Here is a 19,311-nt window from a genome sequence, read left to right on the forward strand (position 1 = left end):
ACATCCCCCTATACACCAGACCTGCTCCGACTCTTCTCCAATTTAGAAAAGAGTTGAAGACTCACCTCTTTGAAGGGTACTACATCACTATATATTAACTGTCCACTACCCAGATTTTTCTCCTGTTACTTGTTAATGTTAAGCTTGTCTTTAACCATGTACAGCACTCTGCAGCCTTTTGGCTAAGTTTGCACTAATTCCCATGGGACCTGTCAACAAATTTACAGCCCGAACCACTGGACGGAATTACACCAAATTTGGCATAAATCTAGCTGCTAGTGCATAGAGTGTGCTTTTTCTTATTTGATGTCAATCCATTGAGTAGTTTAGGAGATATTTAAAGGCAAATAAATTAGTATATCTCTGGCTGCGATTAATTGCAAAATTCTAGAATTTTCGCGAATACGAGTGCGAAAAGCTTTGCAATTGGCTGACTGCAACCTGACTAGAAAGTTGCAACGCCATTTTATTTCACAAGACACGGTCCCCGGGGGTGAAAATTTTAATTGAAAGTGGCATAAGAGGTCAAGGTGAAGGTGCCCTGACCCCAGGGGTGTGATATGTGTGTTTTAGGGGCATATTATATGTTTAATATAATTTTGACTCATGGTGTGTGAAATTCGTGAAAATGCATTAATTTTCATGAATTTCCACGATTTATTTGCAAAATGTTTGCAATTATGGAAAAATTGAAACAAAAAAATACAGACTCATTCATTCACTAATTAATTTACTCATACATGCACTCAGAGGCTCACGTGCCCACTCACACACCCACTCAGTCACTCATGCACCCACTTACACCCACTCATAGGCTCACACACCCACTTTTAGACCCACTCAGACACTCATGCACCCACTCACACATCCACTGACAGAGATAGGCCAGTGGCCAACCTGTGCCAAAGGCCATGCGTGGGGTGGGGTTGGGTGGTTATAAGGGCTTGACTGCAAGGCCTGGCCTTGCGACCAACCCCAGCCGCTTGGGTTGGAATATGGTTTAGTAATTAAAAGTACTTAACGTTAAAAAACCATGGAAATGAACTGGAAAAAAAAAAAAGGTTACGGGGAAGTTATAGTTAGGTTCTGAATTTACTCGTACAAAACCATAGAAATTCAGCAATTATAGTTAGAGTTCTTTTAAGTAACTATAACTTGCGGCTTAAGGTAACTATAACTCCCGCCTTCACCGTGAACAGCTAATTACACCACATATTATGTCATTGATGACATCTTGTATGGCATATTTGATATCACTGCAACATTTGCAATAACATTATTGATAAGAAAACTGTGCATGGCAAGGGCACCAGTTACTTGAAAGAACCAAAACTGCTGAATTTCTGTGGTTTTGAGTGAGTACATTCAGAACCTAACTATAACGTCCCTATAACCTTTGTTTTTTTCCAGTGGAATGTGGAGTGTTCCATGAACAAGGCGTAATGCTGAAACGCGTTGGAGTTGTCATGTTTAGTTGTTAAATAAATTAATAATTCAGTGTACGGAGGCGTCCTGGTGCTCCTGGAATCTAGGGAGTGTTTGGTTGGAAAAAAAAATATATATATATATATAAATAAATATACATACATAGACACACAATGACAGATGCACACAAGTACTGTAATTGTATACGTCACTTTATTTCCCTAAACTATATCAGTACTGTACTTTTGCACGTCACGTGTTGTTTACAAAAGCTATATTAAAAGAATAACTAGAAATGACAGAGGTGCTGTAAGGACTGCCTTTTACCCACTGCTTCTGGCTGAGCGCCACAGATATACAACGTTGAATTTGAAATTAGGATAAAATTTGAAAATGTAATATGACTGGCAAGAGATGATTGTCAGAGTACATAGTCTTTAGCATCCGCACATGTTGAAGGGCACGAGGCGGTCGCTCTACAGTCAATTTTATTTTAACGTTCCGCCACAGGCTCTGAATAAAGACCCATTTAAGAAAACAAAAAAAAACTCAGCTGGGGGGGTGAGTCACGTGACCCGGAAATAGACGCGCGCAGACCGGAAATGACGCTTACGCTAGCCAGAGGCAGACACAACAAGACAGAGCAGCGGTCCCGGCCACGGCCTCCGGCGCGGAGTGGTGGAGGCGGCGCTACGGGGTCTCCCGGTGGCGCTGCAAGGGCGCGAGGGGCTCGAGGTAACGTGGCGCGAGGGCAGCCGCCGGCTCGGGAGGGAAGGGATGCTCTCAGGCATTGAGAGTGGACTGTATCACAACCGGGGGACAGCGACAGCCAATGGGGAGGGGCTGTCAGTGGGGCGTGCATTGTAGCTGCCAATGAGGAGGCGAGTCCTCGCAGCAGCCCCCGAGTGTCTGCAGGCAGCAACTAATGACAGCAGTCTGTGGCGCATCTCTCTCTGCATCTTAGGTTTTCACTTTCAGAATGGAGAGACCCCAACACTATCCTGAGAGTCACACGCTCGATACCTTTCCGTAAATAGGTATATTCATTTCTAAGTGTGCTGATTTAGCCTAGAACTCATTCGTCCAACATTCTTTTACTTCCTATTCCATCAGTGTAAACTGTTTATTCTCCGTGTTTCTGATGCATTATCTATTCAGCAGTGTTGCCCATAACTAGTTGTTTATCCCTGCATCCACCAGAGCAACCCTTCCAGTCTTTAATCAGCTCCCTCTGTCACAGGTTATTTCACCTCCTTTCTTGTCGTGCAAACTTAGGTTCATAAATGCACGCACAACCTTCAATCTACCCACCCGTGCTTAAGTGTTCCATTTCCACTTCACATTAATTTACCTGTCAAACTTTCGAACCATAAGTACCTATCCAAGTCAACCGATTCTACTATTACTCCAGAGATATATCGGTTTATACCTAAATGTGTATGCTATTTCGTCAGTTTACGTGATTTTAAATCGACCCAGCCATCTGCCCATTATATATCAATTCATTAACCCACCATTCAGCCACAAATACCATATCCATGCAGTTATCAACCAGTTTACCTACTCATGTATCTGTTCCCCTTCTCCCCACCTTTGAGCAATCATCCTCCATTCTACTGAAAATGAGTCTCTTAACTATTCAGTTCTTCCATCAGCCTGCTTACCCCCCACCCCCTCTGTATCCACACATCAACATACCTAACCACCTGAGCACCTGTCCGCCAACCAATCAGTTATGTCATTGATGCACTAGTTCACTGAACCTTGACTTCTCCCATATATCCAGCTGCATGTAATTCATCCACTGTCCAGTCCATCCACCATTCGCCCCAATTTCTATATCACTTACTTGTCAATCCGTAGCTGTCCTAAATACACCAGCCTGTCGACCCACTTAGCAGCTTTGTCGCTCAGTGATGCATAGGAGATGGAAGTTAGGGTGTGGGGTACTGCAGCAGCCCCAGAATAATCATGCCGTAGTTCAGACGGTGAATGAGCTATAAATATGTCTTTACGTTTTTTTTCATCTTATCACATTTGCTGTGCAATCAAAGACAGGCCAAATGTCGGCCAGTCAGCCGTTTATTCTTTCAGCTTGGAATTTGGTGTTTACTTTTCTTTATAGTGACTGAAAAGTAGATGATTTTGAACTGTGGACTATGATACAGTCTTGCTGGGGTACAGGGAGTGTGAAAGGAAAGACTGTAAAATGTGAGTTGGTTTCAAAAGAAATAAGACGCACAACAACATATAAATACCTGCAAAATGAACTTTTTGTGTTTCAGACTTTCATCAGCAGTTAGGAAAGCACAAACCAAGCACATTTTATTTATAATTCTGAAGCGTGATGAAAACAAATATTTGTATAGAATCAAAACATATCACAACACTTTGCTTGGTGATGTGCAAATGGTAAATATTTGCTGAAATCCATTTCCATACATTACTGTTTGTACACTACATAAATTTTATAAGTAAAACTGCATATCATGGCAAATTCTTTGGCCATTTCGATACAAAATGTGCTGAGAAAGTTATGATGAGCTAGCACACCATACTTTAGTAATATATTTTATATATGTAATATATATGAGTGTGTGCTCCAAAATATACCACACCCATACCACTTTCCTGTAGGATGGGCATGACTCCTTTACTATGTGTGCTCCTTTTCTGACACTTGAATTTTTCCCAGTCCCTATGACTTCAGTGATGTAACATTCATGGCAGCACCTGCTCTCTGAAAATTGTTCAAGCACCACTGCAGTGATGCCTGTACTACATAATGTAACTGCTTATGTAGAAAAAACTCTTCATTTATTTTCAACAGATAAAGGAGCGCTATCTAATCACAATAGGGCATTTAGGTTTTTCAATTGTATAGTCATTAAATTGGGCATCAATCAGTTTGTCAAGATGTCAAGTTCTTCATTCAGTCCATAGACACAGAGGAGGGGTAATGTAGACTGTTAAATAAACTTTTTAATTTATCGTCTTCTTCGCCCATCGTCTCATCCGTACTTTGAGTTTGTCAAACAAAATTCACAAACATAGAAAATGAAAATAATCCTTTTTTGCCTTTATGATTTAGGTGCACTATGAGCCATCCATTTATTAATTCCAGGTGTCCGTTATTCACCTTAAATCCACCTTTATGTGTCTGCCCAGGTGTCTGTCTCGTTGCTTTGCTCTTCCCATTTGATCAATGGTTTGCCTATGTTTTGCTCTGTTTGCCAGCTGACTGTTTCTTTCCTGCTATATATCTGAATGTCATTCTGTCCGTGTGCCCATTCATTTGTCTGTTTGCAATAGGGATATTGATCTTTATGCACAAGTTTCTATTTGCTCCAACAGTATACTCAGCAGTTTGTCAGTCCTACTTGGTTCACTTGTCAACTCATTCATCTTTCTATCCGCTCACTTTCTCGAACTCCCAGCTGTCGGCTCACATACTGTGATTTTGTTCTCCTGTTAGCTCACTTGACGTTTATTCTCTTCATTTCCCACTCTGTCAGTTCACTCATATCCACCGACTCACAGTGTACTATTTTGTTCCTTCGCTGTTAGTTTACCATCTATCAGAAATTTCATCCAACTGTTGGTGGTCTGTTGATTGCTTCAGCCTTCTGTTGGTGCATTTGTCTGTTTGTTAGGCTGTCCTTTTATTTGTGTACCCATCGGTTTCATTTGCTTTTTCATGGAGTTGCTTGCAGTTGTCTGTATCAGTGCACTCACTGGCTTGTCCATAGGTTTACTTCTCCTTTCATCACTGCACTCATTGGTTTTCTGGGGTGTTTGCCTGCCACCTGTTTTGTCATTCTGCTGTGTGTCCCTTTGTCAGTCACTTCCCTATAATGTTGGTTTGCCTGTCCACCCATTGATTTACTGTTTGCTTGCCAGTATATACCTTGACCCTCAGTGCTCTCTACTTGTTAACCTGCCCGTTCATTTGTCAGCTCACCAGTCTGCTTTCAATTTGTACATCTGTTCTTTGGTGCACACATCTGTCAGCTGGCCTGTCCCTTTGCACACCTGTTCCTCCTTCTGTTGGACATTTCAGCTGCCCTTATGCTAGTTCTCTCATTTGCTTTCCCTTTTTTTTCTCACGTCTCTTCCTTGGTTCACGTGTGTATGTACTTCTCTTCCTTTAAGTATTCTTGTTGGTTTCTTTTACACCATATCTGTTTACTTGTATATGTTTTTTTTTTTAAATCATCCTACATATGCCTATACACAGCATCCTAAAATGAACAGATTAAACAGTAACAAATGGAATTGGTTAGAGTTAGCAGCCAAAGCTAACATTCTTTTGGTACATTAATCCAACAATTCATTTGTTCTTTCTGCTGTCCTACACCGCTCATTGCTATTTACCTTGTACGAATAGGTCTCTGAATCTCTCTTTATCTTAGAGCTCTAAAAAAAAAACCTAGGGATTTTTTTCTTTCACCCCACTAGATTGCCTGGTTATGTTTGACTAAAGGAAGCGTCCTGAATCTGCAACTCCTGACTACTTATCGATTGAACCATAAGTACTCATGACATCATACCTTAAAAAATGGCTCTAAAGCTCCAGCCATAAATCACATTTTAACTTTGCTAGCTTGTGAATTCAAAGGTCCAGAGAGTACAGAAACCTTTTATGTTCCTCGCAACAAGACTTTCTTGACTGTTACCAGTTGTTAATAAGATATACGCCTCTGAGCATGAGAAAGCTGTTGTGGAATTTTTGTTGTAGTTGGCCTTCATTCAGCCCCTAGTCTCACTGTGTTTGACCCTTGACCAGTTGGAGCCTTAAAGGTTATGGTAGGGAGACTGTGAGCAGTGCCTAGGAAAACCTGATGGCCAGATCCCAGATAGTTCTGTTAAATTGAACACGAGGAACATGCCTTTAGCACACTCAGTTAATTTTATTTTAATTACTTAGTTAGGATGGTCATCAATTTTAAGTAGTGGTTTTTTTTTCTCCATTTTTGTGGCTGTTATGAGGAAAATGTAGTTACCCAGACTGAGACCCTATATTGTAGCTTGTCTTGCCAGTGACTACAAAGAAACCAGGGCAGAAGATAGACAAACTTGATACATTGTAGTTCTCTGTGTATTTCCTCAGTCCCAGGGACCGCTGTACATAAACTGACAGTCAGGAATGGAGAGTTGATTTGGAGTCAAGATCTGTCCACCATCCTCCATATTATTAACACTAGAAACAAGGTGAGACAGGATCTACTTTGTATGTGTAGAAGTATCGAGCCCACTTTGCTTTACTGATTGGTTCTTTGGAAGTCATTAAAAGGATGCAGATCCTTCACACACAGTTGTGGCATGCTTCATCGGGTTTCCGCTCCTCATCACAGACCAGGATGGTGTCTGAGGTAGGCTGTCTCTCTTTGGAAGAGCCTAGCATGTTTTGTACTCTTCTAAAGCAGCATACAGGGGGTGAGATTGTTTACACCACATAGTTTTTAATGGGACTAACTAGTTAAAATTGACTTGAAGTAGACTATTACTCTCTTTTGTTCTTCCTTCAGCAAGGTTGAAAACGTGGGTTGTTTATGACTCTTCATGTCTAATGTGTCACGTTTCTTGCCTTTCCTGTGTCCAACTGCAGGGGTGGGGAATTTAATAAAAAATCTACTTGTCCATGGGACAGGTTACTTCATAAATCTACTTGTCCTATAACAAAACCCACTTGTCCCTTTGCTGACAAATTATGTCAGCAATCTCATGATATAGGAGCTGTGATAATAGCCTCTCTGATTATGCCAGGGCTCATACTATAATAGGGTTTGAATACTAGCAATTCCCTTATTTTGCCACCTTCCCAAAGATGTACATACTGGGACTGGAGCTAGTAGTAAGCAGTACTTCCAGGGTTGTAATGCCATTTTTAATCTGTAGAAACCTACCAACTTGCTTGTTTTAGGGGTTTTCACCAGGCCTTCTTTAAGCATTTCCCATACTAAGAAAGCTTGAAAATTTAATACCTTGCTCTGAGAGTTTTTGAGTGAGTCCTGAGGGTAGCCCTTGCATGTGCTTTGCAGGTTCGCCCCCCCCTCGAGTTTTGTTACGCCACTGTTCCTAAAGCAGTGGTTCTTAAACTCTGAGTCCTGTGGACCCCTACATGATCAGTACTGGAACCCATGGATCCCCACTGAATTATTATTGGAATCCGGGGACCCCACATGAGTGATTATTGGAAGCAGGGGAAACAGGCCTGAGCATTTTCGATTATTTATACCACAAAAAATACACAGTAATACAGAAACATGCATTCATTAAACATATGCACAAAAATATTTAATAATTTATTTAATTCTTAAACAAATATTAAGAAAAAAGGGAATGTTGGCGCTTTTCTTAATTCAGTTGAGACCACTACTCGCCCATACTACTTTCTGTTGTCTGAAGATACTAACTTATTTTAAGCCTCCAATTTCAAATAATAAAAAAAAATCAACTTTGCATTCTGGCTTTTTATTTATATTTATATGCATTTGATTAAACTGTTAATATTTAATTTTTCTAAGTAGTTGCGGACCCCTTGTGTATACTTCACGGACCCTTAGGGTCCGGGGACCACAGGTTAAGAACCACTGTCCTAAAGAATTGCCCATGCCTCAGGTGTGTGGAATTCAGATAGCCCGATGCCCAGGATATATTGTTTGGGGTAGTTTTCATATTTATTTTGTCGTTGGAAAAGTAGACCCAACCCCCTGCAGCACAAGACCTTTGGCTGTCAGTTTACACTACCACATTATGGATCAGGGAAGGGCATTGTCTGCAGCTAAGGTAATACTTGCGTCCATATTGCTGTTCGAACTTGAATTTATGGTTCATTAATGCAAAGCCTTTATTATTAGGATGAGTGCTTTATGGAACTGTTGTAAGCTCCAACTGCACTTCTGATAATAGTTCCATATAAAAAGGTGTACACATATTTGCTAAGTTTAACAATATGAGACTAGGTATCTTTTGTTGTGCTGTTGCTTAGCTCCTTGTTATTCTGGGGGAATCTGTTTCCAGTGTTCCTGTGGTTGTACTTAATTATCCTGCGTTCTCTCCTTTGCTCTTTCTGTCTTCCTCTTTCTAAAACTGTTGCCCCCTTGGAATGATCCCCTCTGATTGAATGCACTTGGACACAAGAGGAAGAATGCTCGATAAAGAAAATGATTTGAATTTTTCTCTTTTCTATCACTAAGACCCACTTTGATGAAATGAAATGTAGATTTATATAGCGCTGCTTATCAACCGTAAGGGTCTCAAGGCGATGTCAGAGGGCGCTGGGAGATTAAGTGGTTTGCCCAGAATCACTGGACGTTGTGCCAACGCCGAGGCTCGAACCCGTCTCTCCAGCTCCCGAGACGGTCACTCCGTCCGCTGCGCTACATCATCACTTTGATGGTGTTTCTTTTGTCTACCCTCTCTTCTTATTGGTCCTGCAGGTCGGGATATTAAGTCATATTATCTGTAACGTAATAGTGTGTAGTCTAATGTTATAATTTTTGTATGTATTTCGTTAATTAGGTAGTTTTAAAATTTGTCATGAATTCTTTGTACTGTGTTAAGTCCGAGTTGATTTCTTCTAGTGTGGTTGTTTTTTTTATATATATATATATATATATATATATATATATATATATATATATATATATATATATGTTAGTTTTCATTTGAGGATTTTACTACTCTTTCTACTTACATCACTTTTGAAATCCTCTTAACCACATTTATTATAAAAATTAACCATTGACTTGTGCATTTACGTGATATGTATGGCCAATCTTTCCTGAATTGGAGGGGAGTCCAAGAAAATGCAGGGTTCATTGTTACAGGAGTCCCCTTGGAGCTGCTTTTGCTTGAAGATTCATCCAAGTCAGCTCTGTATTTTGCGCAATAGTGTGGACGGGTTATTAACTTGTGTATCTAAGTTGAATGAGACTTTCCAGTTAATCACCCCTGAGGATTGTTTTCTTAATTTCTTACTCCTGCAGCTGGACTGATGCCCAGTGAACCAGTTAATGATTAAAGAGTGAGAGAGAGTTGAGATCTGTCCACCTACCTCCCAATGATTAACACAAAAAAACAATAAGGTGAGACAGGATCTGTTTTTATGTTAGGGAGTATCAAGCTTTCTTGACTTTACTGACAGGTTCTGCAGAATTCTTTATTTTAAAGGATGCCGAAACCTCACCCATATTTGTGGCATGCTTCATCAGAGGGTTTCCACTCCTAAGGTCAGACCTTGATGGTGTGGGATGCCACAACTGCAAATGAAGGTGCTGCGTCCTTTCAAACAATGAATTCCGAAGAACCAATCAGTAAAGCCAAGTGGACTTGTAACCTCTTTACAAAGAATATATACACAGCCTGACCTTATTGTTTCTTCCATAAACAAACAACAATAAAATGGGATGCTGACTATTAGAGTGTAATGCTCAAAGTATGTAAGCACATATCCATTTTCTTCAGCATATTCATTTTTGTAATGCAAAGCGCGTCTACAGTCTCTTTTGAATGTGTAATACGTTGTGCATGAATCATACCATTACCAACCTTCAAGCAGTATCTTAACCACTGTATGCATCTGTTAATATCAAACCTTGATAAAGATAGTAAATACATTGCATCACGTGCGGCTGACCACAACATAACATGAATGATTTTAAATAATGATGTATTTAGGCCTCAACGATTGTTTTGCCTGCTCATGCAGGTCTATACCCTCTGAGTCGAGATCACAGTGCCTGGTTTTAACCTCTGCTGTCTGTGTTGTTTTCTGTGTGTGGGATTTTCTTTTTACAACATGTCTTTATTGAAGGAATGGAATGATAAACGATCAAGAAGTGGCATGGCAAAGGATTAAGATTGCAGTAGTTACCAGATCGATAGAGGTTGTGCATGTTAACTCTTCTGCCTATAGGCAGAGTGATGGATAGTGGTGAGGAGACAGGATTGTATAATAAGTCAAATAAAGTGGAACTGAAGGGCGATAGATATGCAAGTAAGGCTAGGGGTAGGAGTGTTCTGCTCATCATCCATCCTAATCCATAGATTGCATTCTTTACATCTCCAGTGTACTGTTCATCAATGCGTTGTATACTGTTGCGTTTCTTGGGATGGATTTAGTGTGGAAAGAATGCAGGTGAGAAAAGGTATGGCTCAGGTTAGACATGTAAGGATGGTTGTCCTTCAAGTTGGGGAGCATGGTTGACCTTCCAAGTCTGTCACTACTAACCTCTTCTGGTAATGTTGGTGACTCTGAAGAGGTGGTTATGAAGGTGTCCTCTCAATGTGATATCCACCTCAGGTGAATACTTGGTTTATATAGTGTAGGAATGTGTAGCTAATGAAGGTATTTCCCCAAAGATGGGAAGCAGGGCCAGGGAAGGCTTCTTTCTAGTCTAATATTACAGCTGTGTCTTCTACCTCTTAGAGCCATCTGTTGAGTGGATTGTTCGATTTATTGGACTGTGATATCTTAGTGTTGCTGTATTCTTTTTAAGAGATAACCACAAATATGATCAAATGCTGTCATGTTATTGTTATTTTTGTACACAACTCATTCAAGATGAGACATCTTTGTCAACTCTGTTAGCGATTATCTAGATCATAATTGTACCTGGGCACCACTGTCATAGTCACTGTCTGGGCCTGGTCTACATGGAAGGGCTGAGATGGGGCAGTGTAAGAAATCATTTCTCACCTGTGTCATAAGGGGATTCAGGCTATATTTGGCCATATTTTCCAGAAGTCAGTTGCTACGAATTATCAGTTACTTTAGTCCCCTGGGGGATCTCTTCATATGGTAGCCATGGAGGCATGCTCTAATCATATATCTGGTTACAGGACTGCTTTGCATTTCCCCTAGTTGAATTTACAGCAAGTGAATTGTGAGAATGAGTGTATAATTTACATTGCAGCTGATACAGAATTACTTGGATCAGAGAGTGCGAGTAGTATGTTATCTACATATGCTAATGCTTTGATCCGTCCTTGTACTGACTCTATGCCCCGTATATAGAGAGGCGTATTGTAGCTGAAAGCAGGTCCATTGCCCGTCAGAAAAAGTGCTATGAAGAATTGGGATGGCATTAGAGAAGAGGCCTTCATAGTTAATGCAGGCCATTTGGATTCGTAGAGCCAGTGTACTTTAGTGAGATTTTGGTTCAACACTGCTTTCTTCAGAGTTTGAGAAAGGTAGCTGCACTCTACCTGATTATAGACCTTTTCAGTATCCAGTAAGCGTGGAAAATCCTCACAGTCTGGAGACCTTTTTGTAGCAAAGGAGGTGTAGGATATGCTTCTTGTATGATTTCTGGAAGAGCGTCCAGGCATAAAGCCCATCTGGGAATTATGTATGAGTGAGAAGATGAACTTGTGCAGCCTAGTGGTTAATGTTACGGTTATACATTGAGGTAAATTGGGAGATAGCTTGAAAGTCAAGTGTCCTTTTTCAAGACTGCATAAAAAAGGGAACCAAACACAGTTTGCTGGTTTTGTGAAATACTTCTGGGAAGCCATCTTCTCCAGGTGATCTTTGTTTAGGGAGGTCTGATATGGCTTGTGGGATCTCATCTTTAGTGATCTCGTCTTCTGAGTGGCTCTGCCCTTGACGTCTAAAGAAGTGTGTTTCATGGTCCTTACTAGTTCCTCTTCCAGATACACAGCATAGGGGTGATTTGAGTCATACAATAATTCATAAGAAGAAGCAAACACCACCTTTATGTTTTCTGGGTGCATAAGTAGGGCGTCTTTGCTGTTTCCGAATGCTGAAATTAGTCTTTGGGGCTCTTTCTGTTGAGCTGAGCTTCTAGGAGTGTGCCAACTTGTGTGTGGAAAGACTTAAGGTATAGTTTGATAATTCCTAGTTTGCATCTCGCTCCTGTTGTTGTTTTGACGATCAAGTGCAATGTCAAATCTTTAATCTCAATTCTAGATTGTACTGTTCAGATGCTTGCCGAATCCCGCTTAAACCTCACAGAGGGAACCATATGTGCAACCAATGATGTCTGGGCTATATTTTCTTGAATGTAGCCACTGAGTGTATTCCTTCCCTCAGAGATTGCTATATTTTGTTGTTCCCATGTGCCATTGGGTGGAGGTGTGTGTGTGGGGTGGGGGGGGGAGGGGAGCTTACACACCTATGTCCAGGGTCATTTGTTTGGTTGTATGACTGAACCAATTATGTCATTACATTACCACTCACGCATTTACAGTGCGACCATTACCACTCATAGACCTTTACCATGCAAACCTTTTACCATGCATGCCTTTACAACGGAAATGTAAGTATTTATGTATTTTGCAGATGTAGGAAAGTACCCTCTTTCTTGGCATGGTTACCCCTATTTTCTGCCCGTTGTCAGTGTGTTTGACTGTGTTCACTGGATCCTGGTAACCAGGATCCCAGTTGTTATGCCATCTCCTTTCTAACTTCGTAACTCGTACCATTTTCACCCCACATTTATTAAACAGTGCACACTGTATCCATTCTCAGTGTCCCTCAATGGCTACAGAAATGCGGTAATTGAATTATGAGGTGTTCCTTTTCCATTCACACTCTTCTCTCCTCAGCTGCCATGTGTAAGTCCCATTGACAAGGGTTCAGTCTACCTCTCAAATCTCCCCTCCACAGGCCTCTGAATAGTCTTCCTGTCTCCTCATGCCCAGATATCTGTTCCATTGCATGACTTCTCAGGTTCCCCTTTGTATGTTTGTACACATAATGTCATATATTTGCTGCTTCATTCAGTTATCGAGGAAAGGACTCACTCAACATTTAAGTGAGTATGGCTGGGTGGTAGCGGAGCTTGTATGGCGATGGGAAGGAGGAAGTGATTTTAAAACCCTGGTGGGGAGGTATGGAATTGCAGCACATGAGGGTGCAAACAAGAGAGACGGTATGGGGGGGGGGGCACACGAGGGAGAGCTCAACATGGAACTTGGGGGCGGTGTAGAAGCATTCCAGAGCAAGCAGCACACCAGGACTAAAAGACCGAGCGCAAGGGATAGGTGTTTAGCGGGGGGATTGTAAAAGCACACTGGGGAAGCAGCAGGAAAACATGCACTCACATGGGGTGCTCAGCTAAAAAGCTAAAGTTGTTTCCTAAGAGTTAGTAGTGGAAGAATACAAGTTAGTCAATCAAAAGGATGGTAAAGAGGCTATTGTCCAGGCGAGGTACAGTCACAGGTTGAACAAGATGGGCCAAGGAAGGCCATGGATTTAGACACAATAAATGAGTTACATTAACGCAAACCAATGTTACTCATTGTGGTGGCTGTAAGATCACTGTAAGTACCTGGTAAGCCCACAATAGGTGTTTAGCAAAAGAACAGCTTATGGTTTTGGTTGGCAAGACCTAATGCAGTGCCTCGCTTTTAAATAATACAACAGTGCTTTTATCGTATCTTCTCTAGAAGATGCTGGAACCTTCTGTGTTTTTTGTGTATCATATTCTGCATTTTTTTACATACCTACAATTAATTGACTGTTCGATCTTAAAAGTGATAATTCTGCTTGTCATTGTATGACAATAATTATGTTATGTATTAGAGTTTTCAACCTACTTCACCTGCTCCGGGTTGACTTCGCCACCTATGGAGTATTTGAGCACCTTTAGGAAGTAACTTGGTTATCCATTTGGGGTGCATCAGCTCTTGTGACCCTTTGTGACCATTGCTAAATGGAAGTACCCACCAGTACTAATGCACAGGTCTCACAGTTTGAGTGATTGTCATGTCTGTGCAACAGTCTTCTCCTCTGCCAGTCAGATTAGCTTCTTGCTATACTCTCCTGTCCACTGTTTCCCATTATTGGCACGTTTGTTCATCAGTTTACTGATATAGCCATACGTTTTTCAGTCTCTGTTAATTTGCTTGTAATTCGGTTTGCTGTTTTTCTGATGGTTTCAACTATCTATCAAATGTTTAAACCGTGAGACTTATGGGTCTCTTATCATACTGCTATTTTGAAATTTCTACTTGCCTGCTTTTTTCTTTGTCCGTTCAGAGGTCTCTTGGTGTGCCCACCTTATTGGTTCCTTCCCATGTCAGTTTGTTTGCATGTTAGTTCTCTCATACCTTTTGGTTCTCATCTGCTGATTCCCCTGTCTGTTTGCTCTCCCTTGTATCAGTCACCTTTCCTGTTTGTTGGTTATTTGCTGGTCTGGTTGTTTCCCCCAGGATCTTCCAATTCAGTACTCTTCACAGCTGCTTTGCTAGTGTGTGGCGCAACCTGATAGCTGTGGCTTAAAAGCATTGTGCAGTGACTACAGTGATACCAGTATATTGTGTTGCCTTGCGTTAGTACACAGCCACCATGAGCCTAGTGTAGTAGCAGAGGGCTGTGGTTGAGCGGGGCAGTGTTCCAGTGGACGTTGAAAGTAGCTGCAAATTCATTGAAAATATTTTCTTTTTAAATCCTTCTTTCAGTCTGTGCTGTCATATTTGACAGTGAATTCTAACACTCAGCTCAAGTTTGTCCTAGTTTCTGGGGACTAGTACAAATGCAAATGCTGCTTCTCTGTGTATTCTTAAAGTGTCTGTTAAGATTTCCTTTGTGGTAATCAAAGAGGGAGATTATCTTTTGGAGTGGTGGAGGACAATTTGTGTTTATTGTAAACTTCTAATCAGCCTTTTTAAGGTGAGGCTGACTGATTAAAGTTTGCTTATGTTTCTGAGTTCCTAGAAGCAGTTGTCCATATTTTGATTCTTTGAGCTAAGGTCTTGTGATTTTTGGTGCCGTTGGTATTGTCATAGTATATTACTGGGCAATGGCCCCTAGTTCTTACGCACAGTTTTGAGTATTTTGCTAATGGAGACCTTAACTTTTCTCATCTTTTTATGAGGTTTGCCCAACACATTTGTTTGCATTATGTGAGGCTGTTGCAAATGGAAACTGTTTAGTCTCAAGACAATGTGACTGGAGGCGATTCTCCTATATTTCCTATTCGCTCTCTCGCTCCTTAACACTAAGGTTTCTCTGCTTGTAGCTCCTTGCTGTTTCGTCCATTGACTTGGCTATTCCTTGTTCTAGGTCTGAGTGACCCCCACCTCTCCTTTCTGGGATCCGTCAACATGGAGACTGAAAGCGAACAGAACACCAACTCTACAAATGGCAACTCGACCACCACCAGCGGGAGCAATCGTCCGCAGATCTCGCAGATGTCTCTGTATGAGCGCCAAGCTGTGCAGGTGAGAGATGGCATTACTCAGAGCAGATGGAGATAATACATAGTCAGGGCTTGAAAAATCCACTCGACCACTTGCATTGGCGAGTCTTATTTGATCAGGCCGGCTTCTGGCGCGTTGACACTGAACAGGTGTTCTGTTCAGTTGAAAAGTGGAGGGGCAATAAGAGATGCCTTTAAATCTTGTTCTTATGTCACATTTGCTCTGTGTTCACAGACAGAGGTCAAAAGTCAGTTTTTCTTACAATTAATGTTCCTTCTGACTGCAGAGTTCCAGGACTTTGTAAGGTGAACTGTGTGACCTGCTGCTTAGAATGCAAAATTAATTGATATAGGGTGTCAGGTTTTTCCTAGCACACAACATATACATGACTAAGTCAACTGTGCAAACATTTCAAAATATATTTCAGTAGTTGAGAAAGCCCTTTTTTATATTTCTGTTTGATTGAAAAAATATTTTAATAGGATGAAAACAAATCACAATACTTTACATGTTGATGTGCAAAGGATATGTTTTCTGAAACCCAATTTTCACAGATTGTTAATACACTATATAGTTTTATCAGTAAAGCTGCAAGTTAGTGGAGAGGTTTTTGGAAAGTTACTGTGTGTAGACAACAATATGTTACCACATCATGGTTTAGTGATATATTTATAAAAAAAGTGAGTGTTTAAACAAACTGAGAAATGCTCCTGCCCTAATGGCAATGTGGTTAGTAAACTAAAAGTTACTGTTACAGTGTGTAGATGACAAAATGTCACCACATCATGGTTTAGTAATATATTAAAATTGAGCGTTTAAACAAACTGAGAAACACTCCTGCCCTGATGGCAATGTTGTTAGTAAACTAAAAGAAGTCCTAGGTTATGTGGGCTAGCCCTCATAGGTATGTGGGCTAGATTCTTGTGATGCATGCAGCAAACTTTAGTCTGCTTAATCAAACGAGGTTTCTTTGTACTGCAGAAATGCTCAGCTCACATATTTAAAGGTGCAATCATGTGGGAATTAAGAAAAAGGTGATTGTAAACTATTTGCCTAGGATCATACAATTTGAGACCCATTTATGGGTCAAGTATATTACGGTTAAGTCGAGTAGATTACTTAAGTTACTCGACCTGCAGGTCTAGTGACATTTTAATGATTTTTCGAGCCCTGATAGTAATTCTTCCCAGTATGGCATTTCCTTTCCCTCCTGGAAGAAATATGACAGTAGTTAAAGAAGTTACATTCGCCTACCACTACCTTTATTTTCAGCATAGGTGTATCAAGCCATATAAATATTCAAAATTGTCTCATCAGGTTACCCCATCACAATCCTCATGTCCCCTGGTTTGGTAAACCCTGTTGTAGAACAGAGTTCCTTATACTGTGTCCGAAAGATGAGGTCTGACCGGCATTACTAGTGATATCACAATTACGGATTGTTACAACAACCTCTAAGGCTGCTTTCTCATGTGACTTTTTTTCCTCTAGGCCCTGCAAGCTTTGCAGCGACAGCCAAATGCTGCCCAGTACTTCCACCAGTTCATGCTGCAGCAGCAACTAAGCACAGCCCAGCTTCACAGCTTGGCTGGTCTTCAGCAGGTGAGATCCCAAGTGTTGAAAGTGGAACTCAAGAATTTGTGTTCCAAGAACAAAAACAAATCCATGCTGTTTGCACAACATTTATTTGTATTTGTTTTGGGTCTATTTTTACTCTTTCCTGTAGGCAAGCATTGCAGCCAGCAGGCAGGCAAGCTCCCCAAACAGCAGTACAGCTCAGCAGACCACCACTACCCAGGCTTCGGTGAGTACCCTGATTGATTCTCTTATAAGAGCTTTTGCCATATGCCAGTCAGTGGTATTCCACGGTACACATAGTCTTGTTTTCTTCTAGTTCTTGTCCATTCCTTAGAGCCCAATGGTTTATTTTTCCTGCTGCTGTTAGCAAATGTTAATTATGCATCAGGAGCCAATATTAATCTAGAACCCTGCTACTCCGATCTGTCTTTGTGTCACCACTTGGTGTCCTTGTGAACCAGAGAGTCAAAGGGAGACTGCACTCCTGAGCCATCCATTAATGACAGAGTCCCCACCCACCCAGGGTCATCATGCTTCTTCATACAGCCTGCTTGCAGTTGTGTAGGAGTGTTGGATCACCAACAGGCTCTCTGTTTGCAGTAGTGATTTAATATATCCCTACTTTGTGTAGGGTGGAATTATTTCACTATCTCAATGTCAGGGCCCAGCATTCTTTTAATGAATTGCTGAGGAATGTAGTTTCCCTTTGGCTTTGTGTAATTCACCAGGACACCGTTTGGTGACACAACAAGAGTTAGATTGGTACAGCAAGTTTCCTACTTTCTTTTAGGGTACTGGTGGTTCAGTAGGTTAGATTACTGCAGACAGCATTTTCCTCTGCCTTCCCATATAGTGACGTATTCAGATGTTAATTCTGGAAATCTGCCACTGTAGATATTGGGAATGCATGCTTATAATAGGGGGATACACAGATACAGTCCACAGTTTCCCATCCACTGCCCCAGAGTCACACTCAGACACGGTTTCCTGCGGTTCAGTCACCGTACTAAAGGGACCCAGGAATATTTCACTCGGATTCCAGTTGTTCTATTTAGGAGTGATACATTTGTCTAGTTTATCTTTTCCGTGCCCTCCTCGTTCATTATAAGTAAATGTCTAGGGAATGCAGTGTCATAAATTTGGAAGGACCTAATGTCAAGAATGTCACCTAGGAGAAAGAAAGTTCAGAGCAGTAAGCAAGAACAAATATTTGCATTCAGTAGAGTAATCCTGAGAAAGTTCTTGAGGGTTTGGTCTTTTATTGACTTCAGAGGAATGAGCAAGATAGATAAGTATCTATAAAACAGATGATGATTATAAGATGGCACTATCTAGAGTAGAAAACTTTTTTTTAGAAAACAAGCACTGACAGAGCAAATAGGTCTGGATTTTGTAATGATGGAATATGTTTATTTATTAGTGCTGGGCCTGTTTGCACGTGCATAGATGGGAGTGCAAATGTGGATAACCTGAAGAGAGAGGTGAAACAGAATGAGTACAGATTGGTCAGTTGCCAGACTTTGAATGGAAGAACCTGATGAGTGAAGAATGACATAATGAATGTAGGTCCTCATACAATTCCATATAACCCATTGCGATGTAAGGCACCTATTTAGGTCACGAATTGTGCTCCTCTAAATAGAATATAATTGAAACCCTGAAGCACGACAATGTTATTTTATTCCAGTGCCCCAGACAGCAAACCATTAACTACAAAGTTTGAAACCAATTGGAACCACGGATATGTTTTTAGGTTTCTGTACCCTGGAAGTCCTAAGGGTGGGGCAGGGGACTTACAAGAGAACAGGTATCAGCTTGAACACTGAGGTAACAGCAAAGCTGGGATACTGCCCATTAATACTGTCTAATAAAAGTAATGCTCCAAACTGCTTACCCTGCTGCCTTGAAGTTTCTGGCTGCCACAAGCACTGAACTGACTGTGTAGTAGTCCCTCAACTCTGCTCCTCCAAACTACCTCTCCTTGATCTGGGCTACGCAGAAATAGCAAACAAAGGCAAGCTTTCATGCCAGCTACTCAACTGATGATAGTTAAGGATTGATGCAGAAGTGATGTTCCAGGTGTACACCCTGATGCATCGCCATCAAGGAAAGACATCAGGTATTGGTGGGAGTTAA

At 41.1% G+C, this 19,311-nt stretch overlaps 1 protein-coding gene across 2 annotated transcripts in view; it reads left to right on the forward strand.

Annotated features, from left to right (window-relative positions):
* The first annotated feature begins 2,011 nt into the window (after positions 1-2,011).
* The window catches only part of PHC1 (polyhomeotic homolog 1), a 57,627-nt gene continuing 40,327 nt past the window's right edge, over positions 2,012-19,311 (forward strand). For both annotated transcript variants that reach the window (XM_069242957.1, XM_069242958.1), the window contains exons 1-4: positions 2,012-2,160; positions 15,461-15,618; positions 17,089-17,199; positions 17,324-17,401. In XM_069242957.1, the coding sequence (XP_069099058.1) occupies positions 2,028-2,160; positions 15,461-15,618; positions 17,089-17,199; positions 17,324-17,401 (480 nt within the window). In that variant the 5' untranslated portion in view covers positions 2,012-2,027. The remainder of the gene's footprint in view (positions 2,161-15,460; positions 15,619-17,088; positions 17,200-17,323; positions 17,402-19,311) is intronic.

The sequence above is a fragment of the Pleurodeles waltl genome, chromosome 7 (genome assembly GCF_031143425.1).
Source record: "Pleurodeles waltl isolate 20211129_DDA chromosome 7, aPleWal1.hap1.20221129, whole genome shotgun sequence".
Taxonomy (NCBI): Eukaryota; Metazoa; Chordata; class Amphibia; order Caudata; family Salamandridae; genus Pleurodeles; species Pleurodeles waltl.